This window comes from Larus michahellis, chromosome 20 (assembly GCF_964199755.1).
Source record: "Larus michahellis chromosome 20, bLarMic1.1, whole genome shotgun sequence".
Classification (NCBI taxonomy): Eukaryota; Metazoa; Chordata; class Aves; order Charadriiformes; family Laridae; genus Larus; species Larus michahellis.
In genome coordinates this window covers 5,921,163-5,945,499 of record NC_133915.1, presented here as the reverse complement: position 1 = coordinate 5,945,499, position 24,337 = coordinate 5,921,163, and the positions used below count along the sequence as shown (strand labels likewise).

Sequence of the window (24,337 nt, the reverse complement as noted above, 5' to 3'; positions counted from 1 at the left end):
GCTTTGCTGTCAGCTTTATGGGGCAGAAAGCATGTTTTTAGGGCAGAGCACCCCCATGGAGGAGCAGACCCCCCCCAGGGACCAGCCCTGCATCCTCCCTGACCGCGCTGCTCCGCCGGCAGCATCCTCAGCTTTGGGATTGCTACATATATGTGTGTGTGTGTGTATATATATATATATGTATGTATATATATATATATATAGGGTTGTGTGGGTTTTTTTTTTTCCCCCCTTTCTTTTAAAAATCAGAAGCCAGCAAACTCCATAGCAACCCGCAGCTCCCAGGGTCTGACTCCAGCGCTTTGATCGCGCTGTCACTTCGTTTAAGGCTACACCCCGGTAGGTGTGAGGAACTCCAATTAAGCATTCAGCTGGCTTGCCTGTGTGGGGGGACAGGCTCCGCTGTGGAGGAGGGAAGCCTCGGCGCTAGCGCGGTGACTAATCGCTCAGACACCGGTTGTCTGTGGCACCAGGGGAGGGCAGGGAGAGGGTTTTCCTTCACCGTGCAGCTGCCTCTGCATTCCCTTTTCGGGAGATATTGCGGCTCCCCGCCGGGCTCGGGGGCTCCCAGGCGGAAGCTGGAAAGATCCCAAGCATCTTCCCGGCGCGCTGCTGGGGAGCTGCCGACAGGCTGCTGCGGATTTCTCTGCCGCAGCACCCCAGGTCTTTGCTGCTCCCCCTTGCACAGCCCCCAGGGGTCCCATTTTCAGAGGGAAACCAGATTTCTGAGTTTTTCAGGTGCCTGTTTGTGCCTCGCGCATCCCCTTGCCACGGAGGAGCCGGTTGGTGCCTCCACCTTAACACATGCCCTTTGGATGAGCATCCCTAAATTAGAGTGAGCACCATTAAATTGGGATTCCAGGCCCCAAAATGAGTATCCAGCCCTTTCCCGAGCTCCCACGGAGAACAGAGCAGAGGATCCCACCCTCGGCCACGAGCCCAACCTTGGCCCCAGCAGAGACGTGCCGAATCGGCCGCTGTGGGGAGCATCACCGAGAGCCCCGCGGAGAAGTTTGCGGCACCGTTTCCTGCGTCCCCCTTCCCATTCCCTATGGAAACAGCCCAGCTCCACGTGGCGACGGCGGCGCCGCAGGGCACAGCATCCCCTAAACCTGCGAGTTGTCCCCTCCTCGGCCGGATCAGGGCCGCTGTCCCTGCGCGATGCTGGCTGCAGCACCTGGGGGCACCGAGAGGTGAGGGATGCAGGTACCAGCTCCCGGTCCAGGGATGCTGCCCCACTCCGGCGAGGACACCCCGCTCCAGGAGCGATGCCCCCACTCCAGGGAGGGCACCAAGGTGGGTTGCCCAAGCTTTTTAAGCACCTGCCCGAGCAAGGGCGAGAGGCGAGGAGCAGCCCAGCCGCCGCGGCTTCGCCCCCGCTCCCCGGGGAGGCGAGAAGGGGGCCGGCGGCCGCCCCCCGCCACCGCCGTGGGCAGCAGCAGGATGTGCTGTCCCTCCCCTGCACTTCCCAGCGAGCGCTTTACATAACTTCTGCTGCTTAGTCACAGCTTCGACTCTCTTTTTTTTTTTTTCCCCCTTTTTTTTTTTTTTTTTTTTTGGAGCGATTTTCTCAGCCGCATCAGAGCGCGAGTCATTTCGGCAAGGGAAGTCCCTTCCTTTCTTCCGTTCCCTTGGTAACTGCACAAATTTGCCTTTCAAATGATTCATGACCGGGGTGCTGTAGGAGTTCCCTCCTCCAACACAAATCGCTCCCACACAGCCACACATGCCCGATTAATCATTGATTAGCGTCTCTTCCGCAAGGTAGACCCCGCGAGCGCACGGATGGTCCCGACGTTCTCCTCCGGCCACCGCCGCGGGGGTCCCGGGATGCTCAATGGGAGGACGCGGCCAAGAGTTTTGCAAGAAATCCCAAGAAATCCCATCCCCGGACACGTTATTTCCAGACTATATATGAAATATCCCCGGGGTGGCGGGCACACGGTGCCGACGGGAGCTGAGCACTCCTTGCAAAGAAATCAGAGCTCGGCTCTGGCTGATGGTGAGGGCTGAACCTGCCCCCAACTCCTAACTGCATGGGCACAACTTTATCCTTGACCTAATTCTTATTTTTCCCCCTAATTTTCTTAGATTAAACAAGCGGTGGGCAGAACCAGAGGGAATCCTGGCGTGCCGTAGGGTCCGCCATGGCCAGGCTGGAGGGACAGAGCCCAGCAGCAGAAAAGAGCCGGAAAAGTCCTTTTTGGACCCAAAGTGAGCGAGACGAGACGAGGCAGAGCATCAGCCCGGTGCCTCCCCACACGGAATCCTGTCCCACGGCTTGGGACGTGGTTGGGATGGAGCCAGTGAGTGCCTGGCTGCCGGGAACATCTCAGCTGGAAAATGAAATTAATCTGCAAAAATATCTCCGTACCATTTTGGTACGTTTTATCTGATTTATTCTCTCCTCGTTAAGAGGAGCTAATTAACAAACCATCGTTTAAATAAACAGCAGCGAGAGTGTTTGTAACCTCCGCTTTATTGAATTGTGACAAATTATTAGCCTTTGCATGTTAAATGAAATAGAAGCGTCGAGGAAAAAACTTTAATTCCCATCTGCATCACGACGGTACCTGCTGCGGAGACGAAGGCAGAGGGACCAACTCACGGCGAGCGCAACAACCCGCGTGTGCCTTGCACACAAAAATGTCCCAACTAACCCTGAAAAGAGATGGGTTTCTGGATGCGGAATGCTTTAGCGCGGCGGTCTCACCCGAAATTCATCCCTACGCAATGGCAGGGCCTGAGGCAAAGCCGAGAGCGTCCGCGGGACTGGGCTGAGGGGGGAAAAGAAAAAGACAGCGAGCATCTCGCTGCCGGCAGCCCCTGCTTCCCAGAGCATCTTTGGAGCCGCCGTAATCATCTCGCTCATCATGGATCCTTGGCAATATAATGATAATAATCATAGAAGGCACGTCTGTGCAGAGCCTGTCATCCCCAGCGCGGCAGCGCCTGTGCAGAAGGGGAAGGTGCCGCATCGCCGGGGGCGAGGGCAGGGACAGGCTGGAGGTTTTGGGGTACCCGGGGGTTTTCCCCCCTTTCCTGCCGGCCCCAAAAAGCAAGGAAAAGGGGGTGCTCGGTCCCCACGATGGCGTGGTTATGGGGTGGCTGTTCCCCAAGGCGCAGCAGAGCCCTGGTGCAGGTTCAGCACTCGCCGTGTCCCAGCGGGAATCACTTAACGGCAGCTTTTCAGGGGGTTTGGGAGGGTAATTACCTGGGAGCTTTAATTACAAGGCAGGCGAGAATAAGCCCAAGCAGCAGCTGGCACGGGGTGAGAAATCCAGGGTTTTCAGGGATGCAGCAGTGGGTTCGACCCTCCTGCACAGCGGGGGTTTGCAGACCCAAATCCCCCCCGGCAGAGCACAGGAAGGGATGAAGCACCCCAGGGCTGTCGGACCACAGTGACAAAGGGCGGCCCAAGGACGGGCTGGGCTCCTCCCGGCATGAACCCCCTGCCGGCACCGAGGTTTGCCGCAGTCGTGCCGTTGCACCAAGAGTGGGAAAAGAAAGGCAGGGAGGGGGGTTTTCCCAGTTGCGTGAGTGGCTGAGGTGGGTTCATGCAGGCTGGAAGGGAGTGAGACACGGTGGCCAACCTGGGGATGGGGACGTGGCTGTGACAATGGAGGGCACAAGTCCGGTGAGGAGCGGCTGAGGGAGCTGGGGGTGTTCAGCCTGGAGAAGAGGAGGCTGAGGGGAGACCTTCTCGCTCTCCACAGCTCCCTGAAAGGAGGGGGTAGCCAGGGGGGATCAGGCTCTTCTCCCAAGGAACAGGCCATGGGACAAGAGGAAATGGCCTCAAGTTGCACCAGGGGAGGTTAGGGATGGATATTGGGAAAAATTTCTTCAGTGAAAGGGTTGTCAAGCATCGGAACAGGCTGCCCAGGGCAGTGGTGGAGTCGCCATCCCTGGAGGGATTTGAAAGCCGGGCAGACGGGGTGCTGAGGGACGTGGGTCAGTGGTGGTTCGGGCAGTGTTGGGTTGATGGTTGGACTCGATGATCTGAAAGGTCCCTTCCCACCTGGACGATTCTCTGATGGCCTTGTGCAAACCTACATGCTCATGCAAAGACACGCCACCATAGACCCATAGAATGGTTTGGGTTGGAAAGGTTAAGAAAACCATCTCCTTCCACCCCCCTGCCCTGGGGACACTTCTCACCAGACCAGGTTGCTCAAAGCCCCGTCCAACCTGGCCTTGAACACAACCACGCCAACCTGGCCTTGTGTAAAGACACACGCTCGTGCCAACGCATGTCCTCATGCAACAAGACACCCAGTTTTCTCCCCCGGTTTGGGCCAGTTGCGCTTTGGTGGCGGTTTTTCCCCCAGCAGTTAAGTTTTTGCTCTCATATTGTTGCGGCATCGCAGGCCCTCGGGCAGCATTGAGTCGTACATTCACCCACTGCTCCTCGTGCTGTTGACTAAAGACTATATTTAAAGGTAATATAAACAGTTTGCTCTTTAAAATACGTTTGATCCATCATTTCTAGACAGCCTTCCTGAACTTTTCTTTTAAAACAATTAGCCAAAAAGCCCTTTTCCTACAGTATTTGTGGAGAGCCTGACAGCGACGGCAATTAAACCCCATCTGTTTGCCGAGCGTGAATAATAGGGGTTGAGACTCAACTTGGGGTATCGCTCCCGGGAAACCTGTTCGACACAAACCTCATCAGGGACACACGTGTCCCACGGGCCGGCACCAGATCCCGGCAAAAAAGCGTTCCCACTGGTGTTTCGGGAGGACTCGACCTTCCCACGTGCCTACGGAGAACCAAAGAAGCTCAAAGTGCGAGGAAAACTACACCCGAGCAGCAACCCCTTATGCTTATTTTGTTTTTCCTTAGGTTTTTCTTTTTTCCCTTTTATTAATAAAGGCTTCATTAACAAGCAGCGACAGAAACTCACACCGGGGAACTGACTATTCCAAGGCGCCAAGTCATCAATTAGAACGACGTTTCTCCCTGTTCTTTCCCTTTCAAGCCCTCGGTTTGATCGCCAAAAAAGCGGAGTAGAAAGGGCTCCACGAGGAGGAACGATACAGCGGCACCGAATTATTACATCTGCCCCGTCTCCTCCCTTGCCAGGCGGCGTATCCCACCGATGCCATGGGGAACGGCCATCCCACGGTGTCATGGCTTGGGGACACGGGGACCATGGATGCTGGATGGCGATGGACGTTGGGGCACTCTGGCATCTCCCAAAACGGGAATCCCTCCTGCCTGAAGGATACCCAAAACCTGATTTTTTTCATCCCCACTAGCATCAATAAACCCAGGAGAAAACATTCCCTGCCCCTACAAGATTTTTCTCCTGGCTGGATGGAGCCGAACGCACCCAGATCGCACGAGTTCTCCAAAAGCATCCCCAACGTGTCCGTACGGTGCTTCCCCCAGCAGCCGAGGAGCGGAACCAACCGGCCGTGAAGAGCTCCTCTCTGTTATTTTTAATAAATCCGAGCATTTTGGAAGAGCTTGACTGTATCAACACGCTGGAGGGGAAAAGTTTCCTGCAGAGTGCATCACACCCGTGTCCCGTTGGGATGGGGACGGGGATGCTGGCTGGGGCAGGGTGGGGGGCGAGCGGCCGGCACCCCTCAGCTCCCTTCCCAGCCTCTACGCATGCAAAAATCCCGTAAATTTTAAGGTTAATAAAGCCCTTGTTTGCTTAAGATAGCACCTGTTTCTATGGTGACACTTGCAACCCGGAGCCTGTTTATCAGCCGGGAAGGAGAAACGCTCCCACAAATGGAACGGCGGGAGACGGAGCGGCGGGTGAGGACCACTGGTGGCCCTGGGACAGCTGGGATCGGGCAGGGATGCTGGGGTCCCTCGGTGCCCAAACCCGCCCATCCTGCAACCACCCCATCCCGCTCCGCAAAAACCCCGGGAGCGACCGCAGCGCTGGGGCCGGGGGGGCTGGAGCCCAATGCACCCATCGTGGGGAGAAAAGGCGTTTAACGGGATGGGAGATGGGGAACGGCGCTCCCGATAACTCCGTCTCGATGGATTTCCCCTCTCTGACCCCGCACCGGGCTCCCACCAGCTCCTTGCCTCAGTTTCCCCAACCCTCTGCCCATGGAAGGGGTCGGCGGAGGGAGCCCGGCCGTGCCGGGGGAGGGCAGCAGCACCCGGTGGGTTCCGCTCCCTTCCAGCCTGGCGCAGGATTTCTCCCGGCTGGCAGAACCGGTTTCCATAACGACTTTCTGTTACAAACATATTTTGATAAAAATAAAGTTAAAGCAGGCGAGGCTTTAGTGGAGTACAAATTTGCTGCTCTCTCCCTCCCCCTTCCTCCTCCCCAAGGAGGGGGAATAAAGACGGAAAGCTTTCCATTTGAAGGGCAGTATTTTCTCCCTTCTTTTTCTTTCCCCCGCTGAATGCAAAATGGAAAAAGCCTTGTTTACTGGGTTTCTCTGTAAACTGGTTCCGACTCTGCCTAGTTACCTGATGCTCTACAGTATATACAGGATAATGTGATAAATTCATTTCCAATTCACTGCATTATCCTTTGAATATTTTAATGACTCATTGAATGGAGCAAAAAAAAAAAAAAAGCAAAAAAAAAAAAAGCTATTTCAAATGAACAATTATGCTGCATTAGAGTAAAGGCTGATTATATTTAAACACTGCTTGCATGGATAACGGGACATATCGACCTCCGCCTATAAGAGCTAATTTGGCTCTTATCTCTAAATAATTTTACACTGCAAATTACCATGAAAACCTAAAGGGCTTTAAAAACATTCATCAAAAGATATTATTCCACTTTGTAGCAACATTTTTATTTAAATTATTTTGAATGGGAGTGAAAGCATCTCTCGTGTTTGACAAACGGCAGAGCAGCGGAGCAGCGGCTGATAAGGAACCACGAGCCGCACGGCCGGGGCTGGGATGCTCCATCCCCAAACCCCACCCGGGAAAGCAAATTCCGAGCCGAATCCCAAACTTGGTGGCGTGCCAAGGTACTGCAGCACCCACGGTGGCACTTAGAGCTGCCAGAGCCGCTGCCCTCCAAACCTCGGGCACGGCAAAGAGGTGCTGGGGAGATGCTGGGGCAATGCTGGGATGACGCTGGGGTGATGCCAGGGTGATGCCGGGGTGATGTTGGGGTGATACTGGGAAGATGCCAGGGCGATGCTGGGAAGATGCTGCAGTGATGCCAGGGTGATGCTGAGGCAATGCTGGGATGATGCTGGGAAGATGCTGGGAAGGTGCTGGGGAGATGCTGGGCGATGCTGGGAAGATGCTAGGAAGATGCTGGGGAAATGCTGGGAAGATGCTGGGAAGATGCTGGGAAGATGCTGGGGAAATGCTGGGAAGATGCCGGGATGATGCCGGGATGATGCTGGGCGATGCCGGGCAATGGTGGGGTGATCCTGGGATGATGCTGGAACAATGCTGGGAAGGTGCTGGGATGATGCTGGGCAATGCTGGGAAGATGCTAGGAAGATGCTGGGGAAATGCTGGGAAGACGCTGGCATGATGCTGGGAAGATGCTGGGGAAATGCTGGGAAGATGCCGGGATGATGCCGGGATGATGCTGGGCGATGCCGGGCAATGGTGGGGTGATGCTGGGATGATGCTGGGAAAATGGTGGGAAGATGCTGGCGTGATGCTGGGAAGATGCTGGGAAGATGCTGGGGCAATGCTAGGGGGATGCTGGGATGATGCTGGAACAATGGTGGGAAGGTGCTGGGATGATGCTGGGCGATGCTGGGAAGATGCTAGGAAGATGCTGGGGAAATGCTGGGAAGACGCTGGGATGATGCCGGGATGATGCTGGGATGATGCTGGGGTGATGCTGGGCAACGGTGGGGTGATGCTGGGGCAACACTGGGCCGACGCTGGGCTGATAACAGGACGATGCCAGGATGATGGTGGGGAGATGTTGCGGTGATGCCAGGGTGACGCTGGGGCAATGCCGGGGAGATGCCGGGGTGATGCTGGGGTAATGCGGGGGAGATGCTGGGGCGATGCTGGGGCGGTGCCAGCATGATGCAGCCCCCACCCATGGCACCGGCCACCCTGTCCCTGCCGGAGGAAGGCACACGAAAGCCCCTCTCTGCACCAAAGCAACAGAAGGTGTCATGTAAAGCCTACACGGTTATTTTAGAGCCAGTGTGCAAATAAGCCTGTCAGCTGAAGCTCCTCGCAGCCAAGACTTCCATGTACCCCCCAAACGATCTGCATTTCAACGAGACACCATGTGGCTCAGCCCGGGGAGCCGCCGGCTTCGCAGAAGCGATTTTGGGGCTGGGGCTTTGGGAAAACTCCGGCTTTTGGGAAAGCTCTGAGATGTTGGGACCACCTCCCTGGCAACGGGGACCGACCTCAGGGCTGGGGCAAGATGAGTTTGTCCCGGTGCCCGGCGAGGATGACGATGGGTTTGGTGGTGTCGCGTAGTGCTGCGGAGATTTATACGTATGTACATGTGTGTATACGTGAGATTTGGGTATATATACGCACACATTAGACAGCTAAATGAGAGATATAGATCACATCATTAGATATCTTCATATAACATACGTATATCATGCCAATATATGTATTTTATATATAATATCTAGATCACATCATTAGATATATTCATATATATCATGCCATTATATGTATTTTATATATAATACCTAGATCACATCATTAGATCTATTTCTAGAATGTATCTATCATGCCAATGTATGTATTTTATATATAATATATCATGGAATCATCTAATATCTCAAGTTGGAAGGGACCCATAAGGATCATCAAGCCCGACTCCCTGCTCATCTATGTATATAAATATATTTATCTGGCGATAAGAAAGCTCAAGGAATGGTTGGGGTTGGGGGTCAGCCCCATCCCTGGCAGAGATGGGAAAGGCCTTCGCCTTCCCAAAAATCTCCTTTTTCCCCCTCCTGGGTGGCCTGGCAAGGAGATTCCTGACCTTTTATACCGCAAACTGAGCTGCCCAGATACCAGGGGAAAACCACCTTCCATTTGCGCTGGAGAACTGGTTTTAATCCCGCGTTTCCCTTCTTTGCTTAAATGATCTTATACTCAAAGAAAAAAAAAAGAAAAGAAAAGAAAAGAAAAGAAAACCACAATAATTAGCAGTACCGAACGCCTCAGAAGGATCTGTGTACAGAAGGGAAAACAAGAGCTTGGGCTTCTTTGCGTTTAGTAAATATTAAAATTAATGAGAGACTTTCAGGACCCTGTTGTTAGAAATGCAGAAGGGTTTCTGCGAAGGATTTAAAAAAAAATAAAAAAAACCCAAAACCCAAGCCCTGTACACAAATCTCCGCAATTATTCTGAATGCTTTATATTTTTCAGGCAATTATGAAATTCATGGGAAGTATTAATATCCAATTTTAATTTGCTCAATATTCCCATTAACAATAAAAAGTCTAATTAAGGTATCTGTACAAAAAAGCCCTTAGCAGTAATTTCCGAGAATAATAGAGGAGAATGACGAGATATTTCTTGTTAAATGCATGCTGCAAATTAATTGATATCTTAATTAGACTTTAGTACTAAGATTATTAGTTAGATTGATTCAGGGCTGAAACACCTATCTTTTTAAAAGATAAAAGCGAGCGGGAGCGGAACAAATTGATTTCCCAAAATCGTTTGGGAAGCAAACCAGTGATGTACTGGGAGAGGTCGGGAGCGATGCCCCATGGCAGGGTACGGGCTTGTCCGTCTGTCCCTTGGCCACGGGAAGCACCAGGAATTCAGCCCAAACCCATTTCCCCCCTTTCTCCGTTTGCTGGAAACGCTTTTTTCACCCCCCAAAAAAAAAAAAAAAAAAAAAAAAAAGAAGAAAAATTTGGTGAGATTTTCACCAAAACTGTTTTTTTAACTGAAAAAAAAAATTAGAGAAAATAAAAATAAAGGGCAGCAAGGGAATGTTTGAAACGACGGGTTGTCTAAGCAGAGAAAACTGGTGGTAGGGAGTTTTCAAAGTGGGTTGTTGTTTTTTTTCAGCATTTCCTTAGGGGGAAAAAAAAAAAAAGACGAAGCAAAAAAAAAAAAAAAAACCCACAACCAAAAAAAACCCCAATCCAGCAATATTTTTGGACCAGCTGGGCTCTATATAGCCCCAGGAAACGCTCCCCTACCTACACGCCCAGCACCGTTGCCATTTCTCTCGCAAAATGCTCATCCTTCGGGATTTCGCCGAGACGCCGCCGTACCCGGCGAGATGCGCATCCCGTGGGAATCCAAACCCACCCACCCCCCCCCGGGGTGGGAAGACCCAACGGCTCCCGGTGTTCGGGGGCAGCCCCGAGCTGCCGGCGACCCCGAGACAGATAAAGTGGGGGACTCACTGGGATGTCGGTGACCAGCCAGTGCCTCCAGAAACGGCTCCGGGGGTTGGCTCTGCTGGGAGCGTCGGGGTCCACCAGCACCAGCACGTACTTCTTGCTCTGCAAGAGAGGAGAGGAGGTGGCCATGGGCACGGTGTGGGGGGACCAGGGGCGTGCGAGCCAGGAGAAAGTTCGAGCGGCCCCCCCCCCCCAAATTTATATTTTTTTTTCACGTTTCCCCACGCGCGCGCGCTTCGACGGTTGCATCGCAAAACGCATGGAGAAGCGAGTGATGGACAGGTGTCGGGGGGGAGGCGGGGGGCAAAAACCCACTCAGGACCATTTCCTCCTGGCCGTCGAAATCTCTTCAAATAGAGGAAGAAGAGGGTTTTTCTGCCACCGCCAAATAAAAGGCACCAAAGAGGATTCCCCCCCCCTCTGCCAGCCATCCTCTAACCACGACCCACCGCAGCACGGGGCACTTTCTGCAGAGGGTTGCGATCCCTGGGAGAAGGAAGCGGGGGGACAGACGGGATATTTTCGGGATTTAAATCCAGCTCCGTCCCCAGGGTGGTGGCCAAGGACGGGCCGAATGCCCCAGCCTCCGCCAGGGTGAAGTTTTCCCGAACAAACCCCAGATTAACCCAAAAATGGGCCGGGGATGGTGCAAGAAGGCAAAGCCGCTGCTTCACCGCGCAGCCAGTGGTTTGGGCAACCTCTGCTGAGTGATGGCAACCGGGCAAAGAGAGAAGGAGTCATGGATGACGCTGGCTCAGACCCCAGCATCCCCCATAGCCCACACCGAGGGGGGCCAGCACCCATGGGTGCCCCCAGCGCTAGGAGACAAGGCGGATTATTTTGGTCCCCCTGAGGATGGAGCTGGGTTTGAAGTGACCTCTGGAGGCTGCGGATAGAAAACCCGCAGATCTCCGGGGATTTGGCAGGACCTCAGGCGCCAGTTTATCCTGCAAGCACCCAGATTAAGGGATCTATAGCCTAATAAAACCTCCAGGTGCATCTGTCAGCTCGCCAGCGGTGCCCGGCTCCGCTCCAGCCCGCCCGGGGGACGAGGTTTCGTCAACGCCGGGAGCGGGAATGGGATTTAGCCAGATGATTCCCACCCAAAGAGACAACATTTCGCTTTATTTCCCAACCCTTGGTTGGGACAAACTGGGCAAAGCAACCCCCGCGGCGTTGCCATCCCCAGAGTTTTCCCCCGTAGCCCCTTTGCAGCCCTGCATGGCTCAGTCCCTGCCCTCTGAAACACCACCGGTTTAACCAGAAAACAGGGATTTCAACCCATTTAGCAACCAGCTTGCAACAGTTGCGAAAAAAAAAAAAATAATCTCCAAGTCATGCAACCTCCTCGCTGGAGGTGCTGCTGGCCCGCTGCGGTAATCCCAGCCCGGCTCAATCCATCTGCATCCCGAGGGATTTACGCTACGCGTGTGCGTGGAAAAGGGGCTGTGAGGATGACACCTGGCGAGGCCGAAGCTCAGGACCTCACAGCAGAGCTGCCACCTCCCTCCCTGCGTCACAGACTCCCAGAGTGGCCGGGGTGGGAAGGGACCTCTGGAGATCCCCTCGTCCCACCCCCGGCCAGAGCAGGGTCACCCAGAGCAGGTGGCACAGGGACGCCTCCAGGCGGGTTTGGGATGTCTCCAGAGACGGAGACTCCCCCACCTCTCTGGGCAGCCTGTGCCAGGGCTCTGCCACCCTCACAGCACAGAAGTTCCTCCTCGTCTTGAAATGGAACTTCCCACGGTCACGTTTGTGCCCGTTACCCCTTGTCCTGTCCCCGGGCACCACTGAGAAGAGCCTGGCCCCGTCCTCCTGACACCCCCCTTGAAGTATTGATCAGCGTTGATAAGATCCCCCCTCAGTCGGCTTTTTTCCAGGCTGAAGAGCCCCAAATCCCTCAGCCTTTCCCCATCGGAGAGATGTTCCAGTCCCCTCGTCCTCTTGGTGGCCCTTTGCTGTCCCCTCTCCAGCCGTTCCCTGTCCTTCTGGAACCGGGGAGCCCAGAACTGGACCCAGGGCTCCAGATGGGGCCTCCCTGGGGCAGAGCAGAGTGGGAGGATGACCTCCCTCCACCTGCTGGCCACGCTCTTCTTGATGCCCCCCAGGATGCCACTGGCCTTCTTGGCCACCAGGGCCCATTGCTGGCTCATGGTCATCTTGTTGGCCACCAGGACTCACAGAAACCCAGTCTGGCGGGGGTGGGAAGGGACCTCTGGAGATCCCCTCGTCCCACCCCCGGCCAGAGCAGGGTCACCCAGAGCAGGTGGCACAGGGACGCCTCCAGGCGGGTTTGGGATGTCTCCAGAGACGGAGACTCCCCCACCTCTCTGGGCATCCCAGGTCTCTCTCCACAGAGCTGCTCTCCAGCAGGTCACCCCCAACCTGTCCTGGTGCGGGGGGGTTATTCCTCCCCAGGGGCAGCACCCCACACTCGCCCTTATTGAATTCCATAAGGTTTCTCTCCACCCAGCTCTCCAGCCTGCCCAGGTCTCTCCGGACGGCGGCACCAGCACAGCCTTCCGAGCTCCACTCGCAGCTGCAGCCGGCCGCATCCCTGAGAGCATCGCGTCCCCCCCACCCAAAAAAATAAATTAATTAATTAATTAAAAAAAGAAAAAATCAGCACTATTCCTTGCCTTCCAAGTGTGAAGGAATTTGAGCTGTAACTTTGGGGAGGGTGCGGAGCCGAGCGCGGCGTTGCTGAAGCTCTCGGCTCCGCGCGGGAGCCCAGCTGGTGGGAACAGAACGTGTAGTCATGGGACTGTCATCGTGTGCTGTCCAGGTTAACATGTAGCATTTCTATTACTATTAACAGACTTTCTGCTCCTCACTCCATCTGTTCTTCGAAATAATTGCAGTTGTACAGACCATGCCTTCGCTACAGGCAGGCTCTGGGGAGAGGATAGTGCTTTTATGCAAAAAAAAAAAAAAAAAGAAATTTAAAAAAAAAAATCGGGGGGGGGGGAAAAAGTGTTAAAAAATAACAGCAAACACGAGAATAGAGTGCAAGCGAAGTTAACAGCAGGCTCGCAATTGGGGACAGATTGTGGCCTAGAAAGGTGGCGGCGCAGGCGGCCGGGGGCCGGCGAGGCCAGTCCCCCGCGGGGACGGGAGCCGGGGTCAGCGGCCCCGCGCCGGGCGGGCACCCAGGGATTTCTCTGGCTCAATACCTGCGGGCCACCCTAAGAGGGACAATCCCTCACCTTCCGCCTAAAGATAGCAAAGCCCTCTGTGACCCAGAGTTAATCTCTGCACCGCTTTAGGTGCCGGCGCATCCCTTGCCAGCGGCCAGGCGCTGCTCCTAGGGGAGGCACCAGCCCCCCCAAAATCACCCCAAAAGCCGTGAAAACCCTCCGTCTGGCGTCCCCAGGCTGTGTCCCCGGGCCATGTCCCCAAGCTGTGTCCCCAGGCAGTGTCCCCAAGCGGTTTCCACGAGGCATGTGTTTTTTGGCTGGCTCTGCTCGCGAGCAACAGAGCAGCCCGAGTGCTGGTGATTTTAGGGTTGGGGTTTTTTTTTTTGTTGGTTTGGGGTTTTTTTGTTTTTTTTTTTCCCTTTTTAATGCTGAAATCCCTCCCCGACACAGGCTAACAGCATTAGCTGCTGTCAGGGCTCCCACAGGAGCCAGCCCGGCGTGACAACGGGAGCTTTACAGGCATGAACCAGCCCCGGGGATTTTTTGGAGAGGAGGAAAGTGAGTTTAGAGCAGAAAATTCCTCAGCCCTCCAGTGCAGAACGGGCAGCACCTTCCTTTGCAGAGGGAAGAGAGGAAGGAAAGGAAGAAAGAGCCATTTTGGGTCACCGAGGCTGAACATTTGGGGGAACAACCCCCCCCCTACACCTTGTCACCCTTTTCTGCTCAGCCCAGGGCACGGAGGAGCTGCTGGTGTTGGGGTCACGGGGTGTCCCACCAGTGTCACGCCAATGGGGACGCCACCGGGATCATGCAAGGGTGACCCTTCCCAGGATCACCCTTCTGAGGGTCACCCTTCCCCGGTCCCCAGCCATTCCCCTCGCTGGGGCGCTTTGCAATTAGCATTTAATGAGCTCCTCCAAGGTCGGGTTGGACGGGGCTTGGAGCAGCTTGGGCTGGTGGGAGGTGTCCCTGCCCAGGGCAGGGGGGTGGGTCGAGATGGGCTTTAAAGTCCCTTCCAACCCAAACCATTCCATGATTCTATGATATTAAGAAGAAATTCTTTGCTGGTGAGCCCCTGGCCCAGGTTGCCCAGAGAAGCTGTGGCTGCCCCATCCCTGGAGGGGTTCAAGGGCAGGTTGGCCGGGGCTTGGAGCAACCTGGGCTGGTGGGAGGTGTCCCTGCTCATGGCCTTTGAGACTTTTAAGGTCTCTTCCAACCCAAATTATTCTCTCATTCTGTGATGCTGCCTTCCCCCAGGGCTCGGTGGAAGCTTTGCCCCCGGGTTTCGCATCCCGTGTCCCCGTGCGCGGGTGTCCTGCCCTGCCTCGACACCCGAAAGGGAGCCACGGCAGCAGAGCGGGTGGCAGATGCCGGCAGCGCCGCGTGGCACGTTTTCCCTGCTAATTGTTCCTAGAGGCGCGAGCAGCAGCGATACATCCAGTTCTCACAGCAGAATGCACCAGCTCCTCCGATTAGCCACAGGTTTAGGAAACTTGCTCCGAGCAGGCAGGGACTTTTCAGGAGGCAGGAGAGGGATTTGTGAGCTGCGGATACACACACAGCTCAATAGATCCCGCCGAGCCGGGGCTGCACAGGAATTAAAGACTTATCCAAATGAAAGCAAATAGGGTGTTAAGCGACACACATGTAGAGCGAGAGGTTTCCTTGGAAACCAGCGCACATGGAAGCGGCACACATGCAGCATCCCGGCATTTTCGGCAGTGCCGTGGGGCTCTGCCTTGCAGGGGATGGAGCCGGAGCAAAACCCCGTCCCGCCGGCATTCCTGCTGCGGGACACGGAGGAAAACCCCACAAAATCGCTTTCTCCCGACTGTGAAGCCAAGCCAGAAGGCACCCAGCTCCGCTGGCCCCGCTCATCTCAAAAATTCGATCCCAAAATCAAGGAAGAGTGATGGGCAAAGCCCCAGCCCGGCGCCCACCTCCCGGCACAGGGTGCGAGAGGGTTTTGGGTGATTTTAAAAAGTCCACCTGGATCCTCCCCAGCGGATCCACCCCTCGGAGCTGCTCCTTGCTCGCTCCTGGCCACACCGAGGGCTGTTACGCTGCTCACAGCAAAACCTGCCGGTAGCATCCAACCCCTCACCGCGCGCGGAAATACGTGACATTTCCAGCTGACCTATTGCCACCCGTGTCCCTTCACAGGTCCTAAAGAATTTAGGTAGGGAGCCGCTGCACAAGCAAACCACGGCACCGACGGACTAAGACGGTATCCGAGCCAAAAGGCCTCCCCGAGAGCTAAAGCTCGGCATTGCAATAACCTGAATTATCTCCCTGCAAAGGATTTCAGGGGGAGCAATGGCACGGGACGATGCTGGCCGGTCCCTCCGGCGCCGAGCTGGGATGCGGCGATGCATCCCCAGCCCCCCGGCGCCACGGCCATGGGGAGAGCTCGGTTTATGCAACCGCAAAGCAGAAAAATGGAAATAAACGCAAAGCCGGGGGCAGTTGGATGGGCGGGGAGGTGGGCAGGGCGGCCGGCGTCCTGGGAAACATCACCCCGGGTGGTGACGGTCTCTCCGGGTGGTGGCCAGAGGGCTCCAGCCCGCGTCCCACCGGTGCCGGGAGGTGGAAGCGCTGCCGCGCACCAGCTGAGCGCTCAGAGTCAATCTGGGCTTTTTCCTTGGCTCAGCCCCAGTACTAAAAAAGTTTCTATAACGGGCACATAGTTAGCAATTCTGCTGCTGATGCTTCGCCAAAGAGAAATTCTAGCTCCTTCCTCCAACAGCACCGGGGTGGGGGGTAAGGAGGGGTGAGGCAGGCAAAACATTTGTTTGCCACCGTGTCCGTCCGTTCTCCTGGCTTCCCTCGCTCTTCTCCCCCGGCGAAATCCAGGTCAGCGATATTCACCCCGCTCCGGGGCAACTCGCCCCAGGCGACAGGCTGTAGGCTCGTCCCAGCTCCCCCCCCCAGCCACGGGGGTCTGTGCCCCTCCCCAACCCCCGGCCCCGCGCTTCCCGAGGGAATTTCGTTGACTTCCCAACACCCCGCAGCTCTCCCCATCCCTCCCGCTCTCCCCCGGGGCTCGCCGTGGCCCAGCCGGACACATATTCATGCAGCCTGATGTTCTAATAAGAATTGATTAATCCGACATCGTTAAAGCGAGCGACTTAAAGATCCTTTCCTGGATTCAGGTCTTGGGATGCTTTGAGGAATGATTTATTTGGTACAAAAGGAGAACGGTTTGGTTTTTCCCCCGTAGCAGAATAAACCGGCTCCTCGCAAGAAAACTGCTCTGGGTGTGTTACACACCTAACGGAACCGAGAAGAAAAGCGGGATAAATCCTCCAAGGGGTCCCCGACGCTGTAAATACGGGTTTGCAAGAGGAGGCTGTGCCTCCGGATCACTTTTTGGGGAGCGACGGGTCACGCTTCCTTGCTCAGAAACCCCCTCACAGATGACGCTCTGGACCCCCCTCAAAATTAAGGCCCATCTAAATCATCATCCTCATCACCTTCAAGCCAGACACCAAACACCAGGGGAACGGCGGGGGGGGACACGTTCCATCCCCACCGCCGCCCACCTTCCAGCCAGAAGAAAAACCCCAAAACGCCAGAAAAAAAAGGGAATTAACACCCCAATAACCCCCCAGCCCATCTGCCGAGCTGTTGCTCCATCCCTTCCTTTCCCGCTAGCTATTTATTGTCATTTGGGCGACACGGTGCTAACGAGCACCCTGTGCTTGTCCCCGGGCTGGGGACGCCGAGGCCGACAGCGCTGCCCACTCCGCAGGCAGGGAAACTGGGATGAACTGGGGGCGGGGGGGGGGGAACGACACATTTCCCGAGCGGGTCTGCGAGGAGGAGGAGGAGGAGGAGGAGGAGGAGGCGAGCGGCCGCGGTGGCAGAGCGCAGCCTTCCAGCCCAATTACTATCACGCGGGGGGACACATGGATTGGTGACATTTGACATTTCCTACAAAATATTTTGATGCAAAATGGCACCTCCGTCACAAATTATTTTCCGAATCTTGGCTTGGGTTTGGGTGGGTTTTTTTCAGGTTTTTTGTGGTCTTTTTTTTTTTTTTTTTTTTTCTAAGGGCGGGGGGTGGGGGAGGAAAAAAAGAAAGGATTGCACAGGGTGACATTTGCAAACGAGCCAAGGGAAGGGCCAGCATTGCCCCACCGTAAGCAAAAGGGTCGTGGTGGTTGTGACACTGGGTGGGCAAAGCAAACAGCCCTGGCGGGGGCAAAAGCACCAAAAAAAATCCAGGTTTTGCTCTAGCACACCGCCGTGACCCCACTGATGTACTCACGCAGCCTTTGGGCACCCTCAAAGGGCTTTTTCCCCCTTTTCCCCAACGCAGGGAAGGGAAAGAGCCGCTTCAGCAGCTCCCTCGGCCCCGGAGCATCGGGGGGCCGGACTCCTCCTTGGCAAGGCAGGGGTTACCGGCGCTGGGAATTGCTGAACTCTGTGCTACCAGACACCTCGGGAAAGCTGAAATGACTTTAAATGCCTAAACATTTTAAAACAAACCCTGGAACAATTCAGCTCCTAACTCCTCGCCTGCTTTCTCTCCCTCCTCGCTCTCTCTCTCCCATTTTTACGGTTTCCAGAGCTGTTTTACGCCTCATTACCTGCACACTGTGAGTGATGTCTGTCGGTCCTAGAGCTGTAAATACCTTAAATCATGCTTCATTAAGAATATCTATGGTGCTATTAAAGAGCTATAATAGACAACGAGTTAACAGATGATTAAATATGAACTCCATTTGTGTCAGTCACCAGCGTGCAGGAAGAGGCTTTAAGTTTTTTAAACTCACTCTCATTATCTGGGGAAGTGGGGCTGCAGCTGGCGGGGATGGAGGGGGGTGGAGGGATGCTTGGGGTGGAGGGATGCTCAGATGGGGATGGAGGGATGCTCAGAATGGAGGGATGCTCGGGGCAGAGGGATGCTCGGATGGGGATGGAGGGATGCTCAGAATGGAGGGATGCTCGGGGCGGAGGGATGCTTGGATGGGGATGGAAGGATGCTCAGGGCGGAGGGATGCTCAGAGTGGAGGGATGCTTGGATGGGGATGGAGGGATGCTCGGAATGGAGGGATGCTTGGGGCGGAGGGATGCTCGGGGCGGAGGGATGCTTGGAATGGAGGGATGCTTTGAGTGGAGGGATGCTCAGATGGGGATGGAGGGATGCTCAGGTTAGGGATGCTCAGGATGGAGGGATGCTTGGATGGAGGGATGCTCAGGGTGGAAGAATGCTCAGGGTGGAGGGATGCTCGGGATGAAGGGATGCTCAGATGGGGATGGAGGAATGTTCGGATGGGGACAGGGCGCAGGGATGCTCCTGCACCAGGGACACTCAGGAGGGACCATCTCCTCCACTTTGTGACTCCGAACTGACAAGCCTGGCAGCCCTTTGCTCGGCTGTTCCCACCCATACAGGCAAATAACACCCGGCGACACACGCAACAGATTGATCTTCAGGGTCTAGTAGCCAGAGATCAAAAATAAAATAAAATAAAGGAGGAGGAGGAGGAGGACAACGAGGAGATGTCAGACTGCTCTGGGTGGGACGGGGTGGGGAGATGGATGGGTACTCGGGAGGAAGGGCTGGGGGCCGGCAGGAGGGACGGTGATGCAAAAGCAGACCGAGCATTACTGTCTTTCCGATAAAATAATAGCTCAGCACAAATGAATTGCCAAAGCGCAAATTAAATAATTAATATTATTAAAATCCCACGAGCACACAAAAATACTGGGGAAAATTAAATAATGAGTGTTTTCTTATTTTCTGGATGAGATTTTTCTCTATAAAAATACAGAACAGTTTCACGGGCAGCTCCGGCACAAGTGGATTATTTCTCGGTTACAATCTCGCCTCCCTGCCGGGGCTCAGGGCTGGGGGTGATGCCAAGCACCCGGCACGTGCATCCCACAACCAAACTGGACATGGAGCAAGGGGTAAGAGGCAGGGGGATGTGGGGCCAAGCACAGACCCTGGCTGTAGGAAAGCCTTTATCAAGGTGGCTTTCGTCACGGCAGATGTCCCCACGGTCTTTGCAAGGATGCTTTGGGGCTCATCGCGCCCTGTGGGACATGGGGATGAGTGGTGCCTCCCCGGCTCCTCGCCATCCCCTCTCCCATCCCCTGCTCTGCCGGGACCAGCCTTAAAATCCTCTGGGAAATGGATGGGGCTGTGCACGGCATTGGTACCCGATAAAACGGGGGGAGCTGATCTGCCCCACTGTGCCCCGCGCCCTCATTTGGGATGATGCTCACCTCTACACAGAGGGGGAGATGGAGGATGATGCTGAGCGGGTACAACACCCCCTCCACGGTCACCCAAATCCCACCGCTACCTCCATTTCCCCGTCTCCCCCGATCGCCATCCCGAAACCGTATAGGAGTAACGGCAGAATAAGTTCATATTCCTACAAGCGCTCTGCAGCCTCCGTATTTATCATTCCCGAATACGCCTCGACCCCTCTCTGCCAGCCCCGGCCCCGCTCGTGGCCGCAGGCATGTCCTCGGGGACCCACGGCCGCCCCCGAGGCCGGGCGGGAGGACGGGGGGGTCCCGGAGCAGGGTGACAGCGTGGGACGGCGGCGCTGGCAGCCGGCGGCTGCGAGGGGGACGGTGACACGCTGCTCCCCGGGGACCGCGCTGGCGGGGAGGGTAATTGAATCTCGGCGCTTATATTCAGCCGGAGCCGGCACGGCGATTAAGTTAACTGGAAATGCCATTTCCGTATTGTTCAAACTCTTAAGTGCCCCGAGCTCCTTATCATTTGCTGCCGGTCCCCTCTGCTCCTTCGCTCCGACCTCGCCTCCCCTCCGGCATCGGGGTCAGGCTGCGGCGGCCCCCAGGGTCACGCAGGGAAATTAATCCCCGAGCCCCTCGGGAGCCGGGCTGGAGCATCAGCCACCGAGATTGCGAGGGCTGGGAGGGAAAACGAGCTCTCCTTCCCATTTGGGGAAAAATAAAAGCATTTCAGGAGCGGCGGGGAGCTGCTCTGCTTGCCTCCATCCCCTGGGGAGGATGAAACGCCAGCCCACCCGCCGCATCCCGCAGCCGTTCACCCCCAGTATTATGAATCTTGAAGGATGCAAAAGTGCAGCCGGGGGCCTTTCCCCAGCCCTGATGCACCATCCCCACCTGTTGATCGAAACCCAGAAACCGCCTTGGCGCAACGGCCAAGAAATCGCCCTCCCCGCTACGCAAACCGCTCTTGCCAGGAACAGGAGGGAGAAGATGCTCAGCTGAGAACTTCCCTCCCTAGTCAAATATTTAATAATAAACTAAGAAGAGAAGCCAACTGTCTCCCTTGGATGTGGTTTTCAGTTGGAAGTCAATAGGGTTTTTATTCCCATCCAAAATATCTCTTTTTTTTTTTTTTGTCTATTGTATGTTTTGTTCTAATATATCCATCTTGTCATGCGAAATAAAATACAAATCGTAGCGACGTAGGCCACGCGGGAGCGGGGAACGCCCGTGTCGCGCTCCATTTCTCCCCAGCAGCCACCCTCTCCCAAGCCGCCCGGCCCCCATCACTTTGTTAATCGATACCGGCCGAAAGCTTTAAATAATATTTTAAATGCTCCAGAGTGCGAAAACGTCCACGGTAATGTGTTAATTTCCACGCTGCCTTGTTGCTTTGAAATCCCTGAAAAATGGGAAGCTTAAATGAGTCCTATGAAAAGGAACAGTGCATCATTAACACAGCCAGATCCGTATCACAGACTGCAGCAATTACCCTCCAGTGAAACACGGCAAGCTGTGAAGAGCTTTCATTACCAGGGGTTTTACAGGTCATTCACCTCTGGCCAATCTTACGCTAAAACAAGCATTTTCTGCACCGCGGATTCCAGCTTCATTTAAATCCGTAATTGCTTTGATTTCGGTACATACGGAGCACGGGGACTTCATGACTAAGAAATCTATTAGTCAATAAGTTTGCTACTTTTATGGACCTTTAGTCATCTTGCCTCAATTTCTTCCCCGGGTCGGGTGATGGATGGAGATGCTGATTTCCACGGCGGGCGCGATCTGCCCCGGCTCCCCTTGGCTGCAATTATGGCCCCGGGTCACCGAGGGGGAATTCAATCAGGGAACCGGCCTGGGGGATGCTGTTCCTGCTTCCCAGATGCAATTCCCTACTGCCGCCGCCGACAGCCCCGCGCGGCAAATAGCCCTTCTCCAACCTACCCCGAATATTTGACGGGTTTTCATCACTTCCCAGGCCGCCCGAGAGGCGTTTGGTGCGGGGATGCTGGGGTGCCAATCATCGCTATTTTCCCCTCTTCTGTATCCCCCCCCCGAGACCAAACAGCCCTTTGGGGAGCTGTGGACGAGACAAAAATGGGCTTTATGGGGTTTTTTATTATTTATTTGTATTGAAATGGGCGTGTCCACCGCCCATTATCAGAAAACTCCCTGATTTAAGAGCTGCGATTTGCACCTTTGTATAAAACCCCGGGGGTGCCTTGCGTATCGTGGGGTTATCTATTCCTCCGTGGGTGCTGGCAGAAATAAATGAGAGACAATAGTCTATTCTCCTCCGTACGGGTTCCTACCCAGCCCTTGTATCCAAGTGCCTTCCAGGAGCGCATTAAATGATGCGATTAACATCTGTCACGTGCGGTTCCGTCTCTCTTTCAGTCGCTCCCCGGGGAAGGAGCCGCACGTGCAGGGGAAGGGTTTGTTTTGGTGGGTTTCTCCTCTTTTTTCTTATCAAGCGCGCGCGGGAGGGAACGCGTCTCCCTGGGCAAAGAGCTGGCTGGAGCTGGGCTCAAGGGGGGGCTGGCATCTTGTTATTTGGGGTGATGGAGCGAGAAAAAAGCCGGTCCTGGGGTGAGAAGGTGGAGAGAGCAGATGCCGAGGGGCTGGAGGAGCTCCCAGTGGTGTCAGCAGCACTAAAAAGCCTCAGCAGCGTTCGCACGGGGATGGATTCCCACAGCAGGAGCTCCTTTGCCCGCTTATACCAAAAAAAGGCCAAATCCTGCTTTAAATAATTCACCGTTCAGCAAGATCTGGACAAGCTGGAGAGCTGGGTGGAGAGGAACCTCATGAAGTTCAACAAGGGCGAGCGTAGGGTGCTACACCTCGGGAGGAATAACCCCCTGCACCAGGACAGGTTGGGGGTGACCTGCTGGAGAGCAGCTCTGCAGAGTCCTGGTGGACAAGAAGTTGCCCATGCGCCAGCAATGGGCCCTGGTGGCCAAGAAGGCCAATAGCATCCTGGGGGGCATCCAGAAGAGCGTGGCCAGCAGGTGGAGGGAGGTCATCCTCCCCCTCTGCTCTGCCCCAGGGAGGCCCCATCTGGAGCCCTGGGTCCAGTTCTGGGCTCCCCGGTTCCAGAAGGACAGGGAATGGCTGGAGAGGGGACAGCAAAGGGCCACCAAGAGGATGAGGGGACTGGAACATCTCTCTGATGGGGAAAGGCTGAGGGATTTGGGGCTCTTCAGCCTGGAAAAAAGCCGACTGAGGGGGGATCTTATCAACGCTGATCAATACTTCAAGGGGGGTGTCAGGAGGACGGGGCCAGGCTCTTCTCAGTGGTGCCCGGGGACAGGACAAGGGGTAACGGGCACAAACTTGACCGTGGGAAGTTCCATCTCAAGACGAGGAGGAACTTCTGTGCTGTGAGGGTGGCAGAGCCCTGGCACAGGCTGCCCAGAGAGGTGGGGGAGTCTCCGTCTCTGGAGACATCCCAAACCCGCCTGGAGGCGTCCCTGTGCCACCTGCTCTGGGTGACCCTGCTCTGGCCGGGGGTTGGATGAGGGGATCTCCAGAGGTCCCTTCCCACCCCGGCCATTCCGTAATTCTGTGATTCTGTAATGCACATTTCCTGCACGTTTCCACTCGCACCGTGGCAGGAGCTGAGCCCGGTGGCTTCAAACAACACACCCAACCTGCTGCTGGTCCCAGCCCCGAAAACAAACCCAAATCCCACCACCATGTGGGCGCAGGGATGCTGCCCCTGCTCCCTGTCCTGGAAAACCATCAACTACCAAAAACTACCGTCTCCAACACCAGGCAACGACGCCACGACACCACCGGGCAGCGACGCTCCAGCATCACGATGATGATGATGATGGTTGCAAAGCTGGCAGCGATGCTCCAGCACGCGGGAAACTTGGAGAGAGAAAACGCGACACCCTGCTCAGCCCCACTTTTAGGGTGTCGAGCCCCACTGTGTTTTTTTTCTGGGGGGGCGGAATTGGTTGAAACAGGATGGTTGGGTCTTAGCGCACCTTAGCAGGACAAGCGGGAGGATGGGATGCTGCTCCCGCAGCCGGGATCCTCCTCTAATTGATTTCTCATGGTTTATTGCCTCCTTGCTTTAATTGCAATACAAATGTTTGCTGATACAATTATCCTGCATATGTGATAAAGCTGTTAGAGGGTGTCATTACGTCGTATTTCTTCATTTCTTTTAGGGTGGGCGAGGGAAAGAGAGAAGCGTGCTTCCTGCGCCGATTTCTGGCGATAAAACATAATTCCAAGGTGGGTTTCTTTGTGGCGTGGTGGGGGTTTTTTTTTTGGTTGAATAAAAGCAAAAAAAATTTGCCTTACAGCAGCTCATCTGGGGGTGAAATAATCCACTCAACATTCAGATTATCAGCTAATGCGCATTTGCATTAGAATAGGCTTTAAGAGCTCCCAGGATGGAGCACGATCCCTCCGAATCAGATGCTGCCCTTGCACAAAACAGCAACAGATCCTCGCCCTGAGCACAAAACCGCTCACGGATGCGGCCTCTGACCTCCCTGGCGGGGAATATTCCTTGGGAAAGGGACCCTGCCATGAGATTTCATTACCAAATATTTAGATTTACGGATAAACAGCCTGGGTGGAGAATGGCTGGAGAGCAGCCCCGAGGAGAAGGACTCGGGGGTGTTGGTGGAGGAGAAGCTCGACACGAGCCATC

At 55.1% G+C, this 24,337-nt stretch overlaps 1 protein-coding gene across 6 annotated transcripts in view; it reads right to left on the bottom strand.

The window, feature by feature from the left end:
* PEBP4 (phosphatidylethanolamine binding protein 4) overlaps nucleotides 1–24,337 on the bottom strand; it is a 95,658-nt gene that overhangs the window by 37,325 nt on the left and 33,996 nt on the right. For 5 of the 6 annotated variants that reach the window (XM_074563437.1, XM_074563440.1, XM_074563438.1 and 2 more), the window contains one exon: nucleotides 10,313–10,411. The exons of the other annotated variant lie outside the window; for it this stretch is intronic. In XM_074563437.1, coding sequence (XP_074419538.1) covers nucleotides 10,313–10,411 — 99 coding nt within the window. The remainder of the gene's footprint in view (nucleotides 1–10,312; nucleotides 10,412–24,337) is intronic. 6 annotated transcript variants of the gene reach the window in all.